This window comes from Hippocampus bargibanti, linkage group LG02 (assembly GCF_051943395.1).
Source record: "Hippocampus bargibanti isolate YZ-2025 linkage group LG02, ASM5194339v1, whole genome shotgun sequence".
NCBI lineage: Eukaryota > Metazoa > Chordata > Actinopteri > Syngnathiformes > Syngnathidae > Hippocampus > Hippocampus bargibanti.
The window spans coordinates 13,637,812-13,655,559 of NC_142735.1; the positions used below are offsets into that span (position 1 = coordinate 13,637,812).

Genomic DNA, 17,748 nt, shown 5'->3' on the forward strand with positions numbered 1-17,748 from the left:
TTTTTTCATCCCAAAAAAAGTTCATTTTTAGCTTATTTGGTTTTGGAGTAATATGAGGTGCGCTGTACTAAAGGCAAATGCGGCCTACTCGTGGAAGGGAAAAACATTGCCAGAGGTCTAAACAGCGTTTTATCTGCACCCCCTGCAAAAAATAAAACTCAAATTTGAGAATGGCGCTCCATGTCATATTTTCAATTCCCGAATTTGTGAACGGAAGCGAATGAGTTTATGGGCCTGGCACCAACCTTTCCATGCATCTATTACTTCCTGAGTGAAAACCACTCACCCATTTTCAACACCGCCAATCCTGAACAGGGTTATAGAGCCTCGCCTATCCAACTTGAGGCAGGTCACATGAAACAAACAATCCCCTTCCCGTCATCACCGAGTGGGAACCAATCCCACTCTCAAGTCAGGTGAGTGTGCCTTTGCATCATCAGTGACCCAGGTGCCCACCCACCATGACATCACAGCAGGTCAAGCAAAGTTGATATTGACTTTATTTCACATTCATACATTTCTGTGCTGAACAACCCCGGCAGCACAAATGGTGTTTCAAGAGAAAACACTCCTTCCTGCGCCTTAACATTTCATTAAAAGTCTTAATTTTGTTGCTCGGGTAAACCACGCGCTAAGTTATGCTCTAATGACGACTAAACATACTCGAAATAATCAAATCAGGCAAGAGAAGTAACACAGATACCGGTAACTGAAATCTTAAAATAAATATCATTCATATACATGGCATATTAGCAATCAACTTTAAAATCAAACTTTCCTCTCTGTTGAATGGTGGACCATGTGACAGTGGGTTAACAAATGCAATAAATATTTGCATTTCCAATGATATGACATTTTGGAGATGAGACTGGTGGGACGGTTTAAAGTGCAGTTATGTATGTGAGTGGATACAATGTTCACATTTCAAAAAGCGGGTGCCTAAATTTGACAACTGGCTGGGGTCAAATCTGACAGTTTCTTCATCAATATAATCAATGCAAACCAAGCTTCATGATGTTGACTAATGAGGAAATGTTTCCACGTAAACCGTGTGTTAGAACACATGAGGCACCCAAGGCAACTGTGACAACACAACTATTAATACACTTACAGTATATGACGTCAATGTACCATTTCGCTAAGAGATACCATCTCCATCCATGATGGATTAGCCCTCTTGCCTGAAACAGTAAATGTGGTCATGGACAACATCAAGACCCAAGGATTAACTTCTGAACACACGAGAGTGAAACTTTATCCGAGGCCAGCAACACAAACATTTTAAAATACTGCATCAGTGCTTCGACAGTTCTGAGGTGTGGGCGTGCGTGTATTTTGGAAGACTTTCTACAGTTCCTCGCTCTCATAGAGGGGGGCGGTGCGGTGCACGGAGGGCGCTGATGTCACAGCGGGAACATGGCTCAGAGATGACAGCAGGTTTAATGCCTTGGAACCAGGGGGCGCCGTCTTCGTGGGTGGGACTGCTCGGCCTGGCAAGGACATTACAACGATTAAAATTGTAATTCTTGAAACAAAGAATTTACGTGGCTCGTCATTTCAAAATGTGATTAAAGGGATTCAAGTGCAATCAACAACGGTGGGGACGTTGGTGAAGGACTTAACATTCCCGTCATGCCAGGAGCCTGAAAATAACCCTTCCCCCTCCACACAATATGGAGAAGCGGAGGCCAGGCGCCTCAACTGTCACATTTACTCAGTGACGTGCAGTCAGGGGAGGCAGGTGAGGCTGTATATCAAATGAACAAATTAATTAAACCATTATATTTATTTAGTGATTTGTACTTTAAAGTTCTTTTCCATTTAACTTCACCATTTTTGGATTTTTTTTCAAAATCGCTGAATTTTCACATTTACCGTTCAAATACTAAGTAGAGATGAGCGGTGAGGCACCGGCCTGCTGAGCCTCACCATGGATTGCGCAATCACTATGCTAACTGTGCTGGCTTGCTATGCAGTGAGACCGCATTGCTGTCCCTCTGCATTTCGCTATTAGTGTTCAAAAGCTTTGAGTATATCAACTAAATTTCTACAGTTTAGCTGGTGTATATAATGTAGAGTCACTGTACATTATAAACACTGTACTACCGTGTTTATTTTATTTTTTATCAAAACTGTGTGCATACGTGAGGCACACAGTTCTCCTGCCTCATGACAGGGGGCGCTGGTGATTACAGATTCTTCTTGCGCCTCCTCGGCTGCAGAATAATAGAATTAGTGACAGCAAGCTACAGTAAACAGTTAGCAAGTTAAGTGCAACCATCCAGTCATTTTTTCGTGTTGCTTGGCCTTATTTTCAGCATGGTGGATTACATATCGAAATTGAAAGAATTTTCTAAACTGGACTTTCAATCGAAGCAGGAGATAATAATTAAAGGAAGACCAACACCGGACTGTATAGCTCACAAACGGTGAGGGATGAATGTAAATCTCCTGGACAGCTTCTCAGCTTTTTGGCCAAGAAGGATTTCATTGAAACTATTCCTGAAGCGACAAAGTTGCTCCAGCTCGTGCTCACTGTTGCAGCAATGACAGCATCAGCAGAGCGGTCATTCTCAGCACAAAAGACTGAAAACATACAGTCGGAAAAGGACGGATCAAGGACGACTTTCTTCACTGGGAGTGATCTCCATTGAGACAGAGACACTTGGACTTCATTTGTAAGTAAAGGTAACTATGCTACAGTTTGTATACAGTATATAAAGAATGCTGACATGACATTTTAAACAAAACACGTAAACTGTTGCCAATAAAATGGTGAATAAGCTACTCTGTGGAGTTCATGTTTGTAAATCTGACTGTGATGACGTCAGTGCCTCACCAGCCATGAACCTCACCGCACGTCACTGCATTTACTGTATTCTTTGCGCATAACACTCAGCTTCTTATAAATTGAAGCTTTGCAATACATACTTCATATATTAAAAGGTATACTGTCTACGTCCGGTCTGCTGAGAACTACAGCTTTACTTTAACCAACACCAAATGAGGTATTTACTTACAAACAGTTGTATACATAGATGAAAAAGTTTATTCAGCCTTCATCTGTACTTCTTTGAAGGTGTTGGACGTTTCGCTTCATATCCAAGATGCTTCTTCAGTGAACTAAAGTCTTACTGGTAGTATCGGCCCTATATATATCCCTAATGTCCAGACATGGCGGCGCCGGACACTGCTATGATAGGTCCCTACTCTCAGGTTGGGGGGAGCAGAGGACCACTCCCTGCGGCCCCGTGGTCCTCTGCTCCCCCCAACCTGAGAGTAGGGAACTATCCTAGCAGTGTCCGCCATGTCTGGACATTAAGGAAATATATATAGGGCCGATACTACCAGTAAGACTTTAGTTCGCTGCAGTAGCATCTTGGATGAGAAGCGAAACGTCCAACACATTCAAAGAAGTACAGATGACGGCTGAAGAAACCTTTTCATCGATGGACCACTCCTGTACGACTGAGAGCTTACACAGACGAGTTGCATACATACAACAATCACTACAGTACTTCATCTTGGTTGACCAGTATGATTACATAAAAACTCTGTTCATAATAATAATATTGGTGAGATACGGCATATGGCATTTTGCCATGCTGAGAGCTCAAAGAGTGGGGTGTCCGTGTGATGCTTGAATGGAACATGATGACTGTTGCTCAGAATTGAGAGGACATATAACTGGGCATTTGTTTTCCAGCTGAATGGCTCTGTATGAAGGAAATAATGCTCCTCAAGTATGAAAAATCATGATTTAAAACTTTGTTTTCCAAACCTGTGTGCTTAGTATCCAGGTACTAAGTCCTCCGCCATGAAAAAAATGGGAGTGCCATGATATGCAACTATTCTCTTCTAAACAAAAGGGTTGTGCGGACTTGAATTTATTGAGAGTGCAAAGGAGAGTTTCATTTAAAGCAGAGATCATTTTGACCTGCTTTTGAACACGTTCATTTTTGGGCTCTCGTGCTCCCCTCCCGGGGGATCATTTCTGAGAACCAGCTAAAATAATTCAATTCCAAAATGAGTTCAACTCTATTTGATCAATGCAAGACGGCGTCTAACTTGCATCAAATGACACTTGAGCCGATGCAAAACAAAAGGCAGGTCACTTTCTCTGTCGTCTAAGCCGTCAACCAGCACCCCGAGCAGGTGGTGTGTGGGTTATGTAATCGAGCGGAAACCTAATAGCTCCCTCGTACTTTGCTCCAGTGAACCACCTCTTTCCAAACGGTGTACCTAACGTTTACGCTTGTGGTCCACAGGCGGCCTTTTTACGATCCTGAGCAACAGCTCATGTTCTCAATGAGGTTTCTATTTGATGGTGTCATGCGGCGTTTGGTTTATGCCTTTCAGGCTGGAGAATAATCGTGTGCAGTCTGGCGTTAAGTGCAGGACATCCCCTATTTGTGGTTTGATGACACCAGCCCCCCTGGGGTATCTCTGGTAACGACCTGTACAGCGGAAAGCTGAGAGAGGAAGAAGGTTCAACGGACTTACAGCTGATATCCAGCCGGGAGTTGCATGTGGACATGCCAGCCTCATTGATAGCGGAGAGCGTGTACCACCCCGCATCGGACTTTGTCACCCTGTCTATCAACAAGCACTGCCTGCCCGAGCCGTCCTGGTACAGGCTGCAAAAACATGACAAGAAGAGACAGTAGTAAACAGGAAATAGATGAATGCATGAACACTGAGACCGCCCCATTATGGGGACCGTTTGGATCCGGTTTGATGCGGAGGTCTAGTGAAAAGGTATTGAGTGAGCAAACCTCATCCTGGCCGGATCGATGCGCAGCATGTCTTTATCTTTCTTCCAGAAGAGTTGAGGAGGAGGCGAGGCGTCCACCTTGCATTCTAACCTGATTGTGTCGCCTTCGACTGCTCTGAAGTTTGACATCCTTTGAACAAAGGTGGGAGGGCGAAGAGCCTCTTGGGCTACAGAGTCAAAACAATTAGTGGATAACGGATTTGATTTACACCAAATACCGACAAAGTTGTCTTTTCAAAGTGCACACGAGAATGTCATGACATTTTACCTATGACATTAAGCCTCAAGGTAAATCTGCTTTCTCCTGCACGGTTCCTGGCCACGCACTCGTAAACACCGGCATGGTGCACGGTGACAATCTCGATGATGAATGAGTGCATCCCTTTCTCGCACACCAGCATCTTGTGGTAGTCGTCCGGACGTAATGCTTTACCGTCCAAGTACCAGCAGACATCTGGTGTCGGGAGTCCTCCAACCTGAATTAGATGAGTGAGGAGTATTTTACTTGTACGTCAAAACAGTACATCTGTTCCTGAAATTAAATTAAATAAAATAAATGAAGCTTCGCTCCGTTAAATGACACCCATAGTTTGTATCCACCATTTCTGAAGAGTGACACTTTTAATGGGTGCTCGTATGCCACACCTTGAAATCAATTCTACAAAAGCGGCCCTCCTCCACAGTGAGGTCTTGAGGGATTTGCATGAAGCGAGGGGGGTAACATTTCTCCTGGATAGACGATTCCTCATTCCCCTGCTTGTCTGTTCCACTGTGGTGCTTCCCCCTGCAAGGGAGAGAACCACTATTTATGACCCCCTGTGAGTAGATTTCACTTGCTGGTAACTAAACACACACACAAACATACACAGTGGTGTCCTTTTTTCTTACTCCATCAGGTTTAGGTTTTGGTTTGTTTGAGAATTGTTGGATTCACAAGAATGTTCTGTTTTAGTTCACCGATTTTTATGCAGCACACCTGGCTCTATAGATCTGATATTCTTTGACAGATTTAACAGCTTGACAACACATTTAAGGAAGTAACAATAACGATTGACAATCTTGAACGTGTTTTGTTCCATATTGCCAATTTTGGAGCTCAAGGTACCACCCTGTGTATTCAACAAACACACCTCAATTGAAGACAATATTCCATTCCATGCAATTTCTCCACTAACTACGGAATCAGTTTCCAACAATTCAATTGATAACATATTTACCATAGTCCACCAGTGTGTTTTCCTTCTGGTGAATCTGGCTGTAATAGAAAAAAAAACATCTCAAAGTTCATTTACCGATCAATGTTCATTCATTTAAAAAAAATCAATGGTTTGTAGCCTATATAAGCACTTGCTACTACTGCAGTCATCAAGTACTGACAACAAGTGCAATACAATACAGTGTCAGCGTGATTAAATCACCGTTGTCAAAGTCAAGGCCCGGGGGCCAAATCCAGCCCACGAAAGCAAATCAAATTTGTGAAATTACATGATGCTAGCTAAAATTCTAACCAAAATTTCAGATTTTTGGATGTAAACCACAATAACAGTCATTATTATTGACTTCAGATTTGAAAAGTAGTTATTCATTAATTTGTTGTGCGCTCTATATGTAATATGTGGAAGGGATTAAATATTCTAATGGCTTCCCCAAATTCATAACACCCCTCCAGAGGAAACCATAACTAATATGTGGCCCACGGTAAAAATTGACTTTGACACCTGTGCATTAAATCATTCTTTAGCGCCCTTAATTTACTTATGACTGAACATTATTTCATGACATGGTTATGTTGTTCAAGTTGGTGGAAACAGTTTGTGATGGCACCTGGTCAAGTGGTGAGTCTGAAAGAGCGTCTTGGTCAAACACATAGTTGGCATTGTCTGGACCCAGCAGCCGTCGAGCCATGCGCTCCTCATAAGAAAGTTTCTGCCCGAAAATAACCATCTGTGTTAATCGTTGCCTTCATGTGGGTATTGTGTGTGTGTGTGTGTGTGTGTGTGTGTGTGTGTATATATATATATATATATATATATATATATATATATATATATATATATATATATATATATATATATATATATATATATATATATATATATATATATATATATATAGTGGGACCTTGGCTTACAAACTTAATTGGTTCCCAGACAGAGTGTGTAAGGCGAAAAGTGTGTATCCCGAAAATTAATTTCCCATAGGAAACCATTAAAATGAGAATAATGCGTTCCCAGGTCCCCATAAAACATAATTTTCTAAGCCTTAAAACTACACAAAATATACCTTATTTTATGTATAATAAATGTGTGTATAGTATTATGATTAAAGAAATACACTGTACTGTACAATAAAGTCATTTTATTTACCTTTGTGAAGGTCGTTAATGGCTTGATGGAATGGAGTGTCCGGTTTCCTCAGCATTAAACACTTGATGAGGAACGTAGCCTTCCTCTTCCACCATCTTGAGGAATGATTCCTTGTAGGTGCTTTTTCTGTGATAATTGTATCTCGTTCTTCATCAATTGTGATCTGTTTAGCTGGCTTGATAGCTTTTTGCATGAAGTGTACAGATGACTTGTGCGGGTTATTTGTGGAGCCTGAACCAAAGTGTGAGTGTGAGAATAGTGAGACAATGGATAGAAAACAGTTAACATATCCCATATATTTTAACTGTTTTTATATCTGTTGTCTCACTATTCTCACACTCGTTTTTTTGTGTCAAGCTCTGTCATCTCCCTTTTGTCTGTGTGTTTTCTCACTGTCTCCGTGTCTCTTTAATGTTTAACCCCCCCCCCCCCACCCACTGCTGGGTTCTTGACGAATCACGTGGCTTTAACCAAATATGCCATTTTGTTTTTTGGAGAACGGCCTCACTCTCTCTCTCTCTGTAACCCGATCCCCCACTGCTGCGTTCTTGACCAATCACGTGGCTTTAACCGGGCGGGGAATAGAGGACAAACACGGTGGCCACCATTTTCTTGTTAAGAGAATGGGCTCGTTCGTGAACGACACAACACTCATTGTGGCAGCTCCGTGTGTATCCCGAAAAATAGTTCGTCTGCCAAGGTAAAATTTTCATAAATGTAATGTTCGTAAACCGAAAAATATTTTGTTCAGAAAAACAACAACACATACCTGGCAGTTTGTTCTCTTTGCTTCTTTTGAACGCAGCTTCTTTTCCAGATCCTGGATGAGAGCATCTTTGGAACCCTGGATTTCCTCATCTGTGGAGCGAGAGGATGATGGGCGGGAAGCTACAGATTTCTTGACTATGTGCGGCTTTGGAAGACTAGGAAGGAAAAAAAAAGTAATTAAAAGTTTGTGTACGAGAAGAAATTGCATTTTATAAACCAATCATCAAGGTTCCAAGTAACTCCTAAATTATATAGGCCTGGAGTTATATGAGTTTCAAATGAGGGCGGCTGTCCAAAATACAATGCAATACATACATATTGGTTCATAAAGCGCTTGAACAACAGCTGAAGCTGAAACAAAGGGCTGACATGGAAAAAAAGAGAAATGTTGCCCCCTTGTGGAAGGGAAGAAACATTGCCAGAGGCCATGGTCAGTGCTTTATTGGCACCCACACAAGAAAACAACAAAACCTGAACAAATTCGCTCTACGCCATATTTTCAATTCCCGAATAAATTTGTGAATGGCATTGAATGACACTGTTGATGGTGTAATTTGTTTGCTCTAATTGCATAGCTACACAGTCACAGTGAACACAAATGTGTGTCAGATAAATTTTGCCAGAGAAAAAGAATCTACTTTGTACAGCTTAGCCAGGATAAAGATTTAAAATAATTGAATTTATTGGTATGCCTCCCCCCAATGACATGTGATAGCTCAGCTTATGAACTAAATTGTTTCCAAGAAAGTGTGTGTAAGGCAAAAAGTTATTCTGCCAAACATTTATTTACCATAAGAAACCATTAAAAATGAGAATAATCCGTTCCCAGGTCCCCATAAAACATAATTTTCTCCTAAATAAGCCTTAAAACTACACAAAATATACTGTACCATATTTCATGCATAATAAATGTGCTATTGTATTGGAATTAAAGAAATAAACTGTACTATATAATAAAGTCGTTTTATTTACCTTTGTGATGGTCATTGATGTAGTTGCCTCTTGATGATATCCGAGTGAAGTTGCCATGCTTTCTCGGCGATAATACCCTCACACACGGTCCCCTGCGAGCTGCTTTTCGTTAATCCAAATCAACAGAAGTTCTTCAACCTCTTCTATTGCCTGAGATTGTTGCTTCGACAACACAGAAACACCTTTAGCCACACGTAGCGATGGTCGACTTAGCATTCTGCTACTGGGATGCTAAGTCACGCAAACACACACCTCGTTATTGTTTTTCGATGATCTCCTTGTTCTACTCGACTGTAATTTTCTTTTGTGTCCTCTTCGGTTTAACTCTGCCTGTGATGGGGTCTTTTTCAGTCCCATAATAGCAAACCAGTCCGCCAGCCACCGTGCGGCTGTTCGACCGTGTGGTTTGGTTCGTCCGCTGAAAACTAGTTCGTATGCCAAGATTATATTCTCGCGAATTTATTGTTCGTCAGGCAAAAAGTTCATGAGCTAAAGCGTTCGTAAACTGAGGTATCAGTGTATATAATATTTTTTAGAAACGACATCAACTCTAATTTCCACTAGCTTGGAAACGCTGTGTCTCATTCTGCATGCAGATGAGGCAATCATTGTCTAATGGCTAGGTGTAACAGAGCATGAATGTGAAACCAATGTTTACTCACGTGTTTGGTGTCCCCTTATAATTGTCGGGCAAGGAGACCAGGGCAGGCGGCTCTCTCTTTTGACTGTTAGCTGTGTTGGGCTGAGGCAGCAAGGTGGTGGAGGGAGAGAGGCTGGGGCAAGGGGAGGGAGGTGTCAATGGCTGCTGAGAGATGGAGGAAGCAGAAGCTTCTTTTATGGGGGGGTGAGGGCTTGAAGGGGCGAGCGGTGAGCAGGATGGCGAGGCAGAAGAGACGGTGGAGCCGGGAGATGGTTTTGAGTAAGTGGAGAAAGATGACTGTGAGGGCAACACAGAACAGAGGTAGGCAGCGGAAGCAGACATGGTGTTCGGATTGGCCGGTAGAGTAGCGCTGCCAAGACCACTAGCGCTGGGGATGCTAGGGGTGAGGGTTATGGTCGAGCGCATGGTCCTGCGTGAGGGAGTGGACGACGGCAATGTAGAACAAGGGGCAGCAAATGAGCAAAAAGGAGGGGCAGAGGAAGTAGAAACAGGGGAGCTCAGACTGGATGAAGATGGAGACGATTTGCCTTGCCCATTCGACTGCGTCTTATTCTGAGTCAGGCTCAGTGACTGAAACTGTGACTGAGATTGAGATAAGGCCTTTGACATTGAATGGCTTTGTGAAGACATCCTTTTCGTTTGACTTTCAGCGACGCTTGAACTCTGCTTGGAACACGTTAGATTTTCTTGGGAAGTATTCTGGCTCTCCTGCTCCTCCCCAATCACACTTTCATAGCTGGGTGCCTGGAAGGCTGATTGCGACTGAATAAAATGTCTTGGCCGTGCATAGTTGAAGGCGCTGGGAGGAAAGGCATCGGGTTTAAAAGTCGGCAGGTCGGGCAGGTTCATAGTGTCGCCTCCTGATGGGGAAGACTGCAAAAAAGAACAGCACGAACTACAAGTAAGCAACGTGGAACAATTCAAGAGTAGGTAGGAGACGAGGAGCACATTATTAGCTCAATGAGTAGGAAAGAATGTTTTACATTGAAATTGAGCTTGCTTGCAGTGAACAGCGTGGGCGTCGTTTGTTTTTCTTTGACTTGTGCAGGAGGTCCTGGTGAAGACGGAGGGTGACGGCCGGATGAATGGACTCTGAACTCTGGTGACCAATGGACCTCTGAGCACAGAGAAAACTGCTCCTGACTGTGACTGAAGTGATATTGATGAGAATGCTTGAAAAAGCAGATCCTTGTGCAAGCTGAGTGAGACAGTACGCCAGTTTGAAATATTGTCTGATGGTTTGAGGATATTCAATGAAAACAGTCAGAGGAAAGCATGAGCGTGACACAACTAATCAATTGAGGAAAATATTTTTTCAGCAATAAGGAGCGAAACGTTTGACACCTTCAAAGAAGTACAGATGACGGCTGAAGAAACCTTTTCCTCGATGGACCACTCCTGTTTGACGGATTGCCTACACATACACCGAATCAATGCAAATATTAACTAATTTCATGATCACGGATTGATTTATCGTATTTTCCGGTGTACAAGGCGCACCCCCAATGAATGGTGTATTTTCAATCTATTTCCAAATATAAAGCACACCAGACTACAAAGCACACCATCAATGAATGAAAAACATACACTGTACATTTATAAAAGTCTTCCAAATGTAAGGCACGCCACATCATAAGGCGCTACAGTAGAGGCTGGAGTTATGTTTTATAGATCCCATCTTGTACTTGTACAGGGTGAAATGGAGTAGTTGCGCCACCTTTTGTGGGTAAATAAGGCGCACCAGCTTATAAGGCGCAGGGTCATCTTTTGAAGAAAATGAAGGCTTTGGGTGTGCTTTATACACCGGAAAATACGGCATATTTTGCTGAATTATGACATTGACAAGCAGGACCATGTGTCCAATGCTGTTATTTGTGCATATGCCAAAGCACAAAACGTATGGCTTCTCATCTTCAGTTGTCGATATTGGATTTGAGTGATGAACCTAAATGATCCGTGACACCAAACGGTATTTGTTAGTGTGATTAAATGTTTTGAGGTACGCCAAAGGTTTCAACCATGTTACATTCAACAGCACAGTCTTACAGGTTTAATCATATTCAAAAGAAAAGTAAATATTTTACATTAAATTGACTGGTAAATGATTAACAAAGTGGTCAACCCATTTCTTTCAGTAGTTTTGCAAGACAGGTAATGTACTTAAAAGTCTCTGTGCTAAAAGGACGTAGGCAATGCAGTCACGATAAAGTTTTGCGAATGAGTGACTTTATTTGAGAAGCAACTATCTAATTTTGTGGAGTATATTCATTTTTTCTAGATTTGCTTGCATTTTGGCTTGGTAACAACTTGGTATCCAAGCACTTGTGGCGTCACCGGTGCGCACCGCAGCTTTAAGCTTTAATGTCTTTCAATTCCTTGATCTCCTTGATGTGCGTCTCACCCTGACGCATATCACAGGCTTGACAATGGTATAAAAGCAGCTGTCGTGGGACAGGGAGATTCAGACTCATCTCGGACTCAGACCCAGTCAGACGCACCGCTCGCAGAGACCTGCTCAGCATCGCACGGAGTTTCACAGCACGACTTGCTCGACTCTACGCCACGATCAAGCTCTGCGCATCATCTGCCTGGAAGATCTGACATCGAACCTACTTACAAATAAAGAGAAACATCAAACTCTTTACACTCACAAAATATTTAAAAATGCAAGTTCCATTTACAGGTAAACTTTTTTTAAATGATTTAAGAAAACAACTAGGAATCAAAAGGCCCCATGATGATTATGAACGGTTTATGTTAATATTGATTCTGGCGTCATTCATAGGCAATGCTTCAGGGAATATATTTGAACAATTTCCTGTGTTCACGGTGGCTGATTTGAGGCCATGCAGACTGTGCGCAAGAGAGAACGAGATTAAGTGGGCAAAGCTATATTGGTCAAGGAATTTGGACATCAGCTGGCAGGTGCAGGGATACGACTGGTGACACACATATACACACGTACACACACGGCTAAGCATGTACTATCCTTTTCGTCCTCTGTGAGTGAGAACGACAAAGTGAACAATGCAATCTTGTCATTGTGCTCTGGCATTTTCCGTCAAAATTACCTAAAAAAATAGAAACAAACCAGCTAAATCTTGTCACCTTTCACTCTACAATTGCCGAATCACACATGTGCAAGTGTATATCCCTATTTAATTGGGAGTTTGAATGTGAGCTATGGTGTTCCTGTGTGGAGTTAGCATGTTCTTCCAGTCCTTGCTCCGGGGACTTCTTTGGACACGACAGAAACACACACTCGGTTAGGCTGAGATTCAGAAGTGTCCTTAGTTGTGAATCGGACTCTGAGTGGTTGTTTGACCTCATGTGTCCTGCGATTGGCTGGCGACCAGTCCAGATTGTGCCTAAAATTCACTTTATCACCAATGAGGTGATCTCATTATTATTTTTTATATTGCTTTGGTTGTTAAGGATTCAAACCTTTAGAAGCAACCACTCCATTTAATATACATTTATAAAAACTGAACCATTTAACCTCAATTTGTCTTTAAAAGTCACACCGGTGCCAAGATATACTGTCAACAAATGTTAATCTGCAATGAGAAAGGAGTCAAGTCACAATGTCTGCATTTACCAAATCACATAACAGATGAGGTTACAGTACACCTCGGGAGACATTAATTTAGATGGGACACATTATCCTCGGGAAATAGCCAAAGCATCTCTGCCGACGTTCTCAGATGGTACTGACGATACAATTTCATTAGATGGAAATATACTGTCAGACCACTCAAAAATATATTTTACATTTGTTTTGAAATGAACAGGATAAAATAAACGTGAGCGCAGAAGAAAAATATTTAGTCTGTATACCATTTGGATGGAAAAGGGAATCATGCAGACAGGGAAATGTTGCTGCTGTCAAATGAGCTCATAATTAATTCTAAAATAGCACTTGGCTTCAATTTGAGCCATTTGGCATGTAGTCCGCAGACAGGACAGTCACAATTGGGGACCTCTATTTAGATCAAGAAAAATAGAAAGGAGATATATAATGACATATTATATTACATTGAAATGTAAGGAAAGTTTAAAATGACTACACGGGGAATAAAGTTCCATCATTTCAATGAAGTCAATTAGTTTTGAGCAAGCTGTGTGCCAACGTTTCTCCACATCAGAGCAGATGACAACCCATTCCTTCCAAACACTTTGAAAAATCCACTTCACCGCTTCTGTAGTCTAATTTAAAGAAGCGTAACATTACAAACGTCAAAAAGGGTCTCACAACACCATATTTCAAAAGGCATTGTAGGTATGAAAGATAGGGCTAGTAATGTCTTACCTCGAAAAGCGTCTTGGGATCTTGGTGTTTGTTTGAACTTGTTTGAGACACGCGGCTATACGGGTCGTTTCCCTATAAAAATGGACGTAGAGGGCCAAGAAGCGACAACAAACAGGTGACGCCGAGCTCGCACGCTCGACTGAACTCAAGAAAGACCTGCAAACTGTGCGAAGTTACACAAACTACACTGGGTAGTTTTTACCAAACTACGTCAGAGCGACAGCCCCATCTTGTGGCCTCACCACCCCACTGCACTTAATGACTCCCAAACTAAACGTCGAGAGATTTCTTCTGAAAACTTTCCATTTGCTGAAGGCAGTCGATATAATCAAATTACATGTACTTGCGATTGTGCCAGTCATTGTCCACCTAGTAGGTCAGCTGGCATTTGCGCACACACAAATAGGTGGTTTGTGTGCGTATGTGTATGGTGCGAGGGTGTTTGACTTGTAATTTGCAATCCTGTCCAGCTTGTCCACTTTATGATAATGCACACTATCACGACTCAAAACATTGGAATTAAAAAAAAAGGTCAGAATGATTTATGATGCACCTTACAAAAGTATTTGCCCCCCTTGGGCTTTCTGATCTTTGGCCAAGCAACAAACAAGACAGAGGTCAAAGACTGGAATGAGTATGCTGTTGAAAAAAAAAAAAAAAAAAAAAAAACACTGTTAAATTGAACATTTATTGTTGCTTTCTGCCACATATGTTAGCATTTCATGAAAGTCAAGCAATGAAACAGATCCAGTGCAAAAAAAAGAAAAGAAACCAAAGTAATAACTTTAGCATTGAAAAAAGGCTTTCACAATATAATATCAAGTGACAAGTTTCCTTTTGACAAAATTTTGAGTCTCAATTGCCTTTTGGAATGGAGAAACAATGAAAAGACCAAAGCTTCATATCAAAAATGTGTAAAAATTGTGTAAAAAATGTGTAAAAATGCACTTTTGTCACGTTTAAGGTACATTTTTTTTCTCCCCTTGCACTGCCACCAACAACTACTTCCTTCCATATTTCTTGGAAGATGAAATACAATGTTTGAAATCAAATTACTTCACAACCATAGTGGAGCATGACCACTTAAGATAGTGGTGGTCCTTTTGTAATTGTGCATCTGTGCATTAAATGTGGGGTTCCAAATTTATTGCAAATGGCAGAAAATTACAGATCTGACCACAAAAATTTTATTTGTTTTAATTGGATTATGAGACACAGTCGTCATGCTTTCCTGGATTACGTCAGCACTAGTAGAAGAGTCTGCACTTTGACATGTCACTCGACTGCATCCAGCGACACTATAAGAAGCTAATTGATGCAGCAGTAGGATTCTTCAGCAGAGATGGAGATGGATGAAAAGGGGAGAGCAAACAACTCTTGGGAATTAAAATTGGAGGAATGTAGGTTTGAGGAAGATGAAAGTGAAGTGGAGGAGGGCACAGAGGGACAGGGAAGGAGGGATGAAACGCACTAGTCGAGATGAGATATGTTGAGAAAGTTAAAAGACTTGATGATGTAGACTCCGGAGAGGTGAGTAGCAGTTGGTGACTATGGAGGTGGAAGTGCAACAGGCTCTCTAGTTTCTAATACATCTTGATTGCGGCGATGCACCATGGGCATGTCTTCTAATAACCCAAGAATAACCGGCAATTATAGAAAAGTCATTTCAACATTCGTTGGAAACCCTTGATAGCGAGGTCCATGGAACTAGAATGCTGGGTCCTCACGAGTAAAACGATTCAGTGCAAAAACTGTCTAATGAATGTCCTTTTTTTCTTTTTAATCCAGAACTGTGCATAGTTAAAGTCATTGAAACTGATGCAGTCTTACAGGTCTGCATGGCAGGGAGATGTGGTGTTGACTAAAAGGAAAAAAAAAGCTTTTGTGCAATGACCAATCTTCATTTCTCCTTGTGACTGCAATTTTCAAGGTTGGTTAGTTCAGATTTTTTCAGGCAAGATACAATATTTGGTCATTTGCACACGTCAGCTTCTGCAGCACACCGAACTTCCGTGAGTGAAATCACAGGTCAAACAGGAACGTATTTCCGATTGGTTGCTTAACAAGACCGCCAATCTGAAAGCAGTCTTTGTATTCCTTGTTCAAATAAAACTGACAGTAATTTATACAATTTGGTTTACATAGACTGTACAATTCAAAAACTGGAAATACTGTTGGAGTGCATTAGTTTTTTTTTTTGATTGCTTCACAACCACTGTACATTTTAAACATTAAACAACATTGATTTGGTGGTAGGTAATTGTGACGCCTGCTCAGTAAAAAAAATAAAAAAAAATCATGTAGACAAAGTACAAAGATGTGAATTTCCTTTTTCATAAGGAGCGGGAGGTAAATGAAAAATGTTGAAATGTCATGATCTATTTTTGATCAACAACTTAGCCATACAAAATTGTTTGATGATGCAAATCAAATTCGACAAGCAGATAAAAGTAAACAACGAATGAGGAACTGCTGGTCGGATGCCAGACGCTCCCCAGCAAAGTGCATATAGGCTCACCACTGAACACTATAAAGTGTGGGGAAAAACAAAAAAAAATGTTTCTTTTTCAACTGAGGTGATTTCATTTGAAATTATTTTACAGTAGCCAGAACATTTAAGCATCTCCATCTGGCTGTTTGAATAGCTCCAGCAATTCTGACAGCTGACGAGCATTCTGGAATGTGATTAAAGAATGTTATGAGCGACTGCGTGTCATGAAACACTCAGATAATTTCTACAGAGTAAACAAGGGATGATAAAGCGCCTATCACCGCGAGTAATTGCTTGTGGCACACCTGGGGTAAAAGAAACTCCTGTGGATTTTTTGGACTGAAGCTTCAGGCAGCTATTGATAAGAGCCGCTCCAAAGTGATGTCAGTGTTATACTTGTAACCCAATTAATTTCATGGAAGTGATTGAACTGTAGACAAGTGTGAAAATATGAGATGATGGAGGTCTGCAACACCAGCAGCTGATCTTGAACCCACACGTCCAGTTTATTACCAATTGAAAAGGGAGTTCTGACCCAACGTCATGAAGTAAATCTGACTGCTGCCACCCGACTGCACTGATGCAAAGAAGACCTAAAACAAGAGACAAGCCCGGTCAATGTTCAAATTAATCTGCACCACAACATCATGGCTTCATTTCATGTTTTCTCTTTTTCATTCATCGTTTGTTTCATTAGCTTATTAAATGCATCGGAATAAAACAATTCCGTGCCAAGTACAGGTTTTCTTGTTTTTAATGTTTAACCCTCTCAAAGATGTCTGCCATTGAATGAGTGAAGAAAACTAGTATATCCTGTATATAGTATTAATTGCTCCTCAGTATGTGATTGGAACAATTCTTGAAGAAAGTTGGAATACAGTAAAGGCATACCTTGTCATTCCTTTCACACAAGAACTTAAGTTTCTGCGCCCTTTTGTGCATGAAAACACCCTCGAGGTTTCCCGTGTTGGCAGACCTGAGCTCAATGGCCCTCTCTCCCCATCCCATCACCTGATTGGACTGGAGGTAAGCTGCACAGGCATGGAGGAGTCAGTGATTAAAGGGCATTTGCATTGCATGAAAGTGAAGTTGCATTCACCATCCACAACTATAGGCTCGGGTTAACATCGTCAGATTAATCCTGAATGTACGTTTTGGTCTCTCTTTTGTTTACTGCGAGCTTTTTGCAACATTTCTTCAAGGCAAAGCAGACTCAACAACGGGCGATGAGATAATGTTGGGTGAAATAAGCAGACCCAAAGTTAGGAACAAAGATTTAACAATCCGCAGAACCTGTCAGCAGTTTTTGACAAGTGGAGTATTTTGCGGTGTTTACATTTTAGCATCCTTCTTATATCAAAAGTGATACATTTACATGCTACACCGCTTCACTCTAACACTACTGCA

At 41.4% G+C, this 17,748-nt stretch overlaps 2 protein-coding genes across 11 annotated transcripts in view; both read right to left on the reverse strand.

The window, feature by feature from the left end:
- Positions 1-482: 482 nt before the first annotated feature.
- On the reverse strand, positions 483-14,011 carry myot (myotilin). Of its 4 annotated transcripts, none has more exons than XM_088989492.1 (11): positions 13,851-14,011; positions 10,525-10,690; positions 9,543-10,414; positions 7,910-8,063; positions 6,599-6,700; positions 5,992-6,029; positions 5,420-5,558; positions 5,043-5,250; positions 4,776-4,941; positions 4,504-4,637; positions 483-1,490 (listed from the first exon to the last, which is right to left on the reverse strand). In XM_088989492.1, exons 3-11 carry the CDS (start codon positions 10,388-10,390, stop codon positions 1,348-1,350), a joined length of 1,932 nt encoding a protein of 643 aa, XP_088845618.1. In that variant the 5' UTR covers positions 10,391-10,414; positions 10,525-10,690; positions 13,851-14,011; the 3' UTR covers positions 483-1,347. The 4 variants fall into 4 exon arrangements, with proteins under 4 accessions (XP_088845618.1, XP_088845615.1, XP_088845616.1 ...); XM_088989489.1 differs by having other exon boundaries at positions 10,525-10,658; positions 13,851-13,991; XM_088989490.1 differs by having other exon boundaries at positions 10,525-10,739; positions 13,851-13,981.
- A 518-nt stretch (positions 14,012-14,529) lies between these two features.
- LOC148901615 (mitogen-activated protein kinase kinase kinase kinase 4-like) overlaps positions 14,530-17,748 on the reverse strand; it is a 48,235-nt gene continuing 45,016 nt past the window's right edge. For all 7 annotated transcript variants that reach the window (XM_088989497.1, XM_088989496.1, XM_088989495.1 and 4 more), the window contains 2 exons: positions 17,233-17,372; positions 14,530-16,934 (listed from right to left, as the gene is read on the reverse strand). In XM_088989497.1, coding sequence (XP_088845623.1) covers positions 16,851-16,934; positions 17,233-17,372 — 224 coding nt within the window. In that variant the 3' untranslated portion in view covers positions 14,530-16,850. The remainder of the gene's footprint in view (positions 16,935-17,232; positions 17,373-17,748) is intronic.

What these genes read in the sequence shown, in the direction of transcription:
- myot (XM_088989492.1), bottom strand. Translation starts at nt 10,390, where the DNA reads ATGAACCTGCCCGACCTGCCGACTTTTAAACCCGATGCCTTTCCTCCC. An exon ending in CAGACTCACCACTTGACCAG is followed by an intron (nt 6,030 to 6,598) that starts GTGCCATCACAA and finishes TTTCTATTACAG; the next exon opens with CCAGATTCACCAGAAGGAAA. An exon ending in TTTGTAGAATTGATTTCAAG is followed by an intron (nt 5,251 to 5,419) that starts GTGTGGCATACG and finishes CATCTAATTCAG; the next exon opens with GTTGGAGGACTCCCGACACC.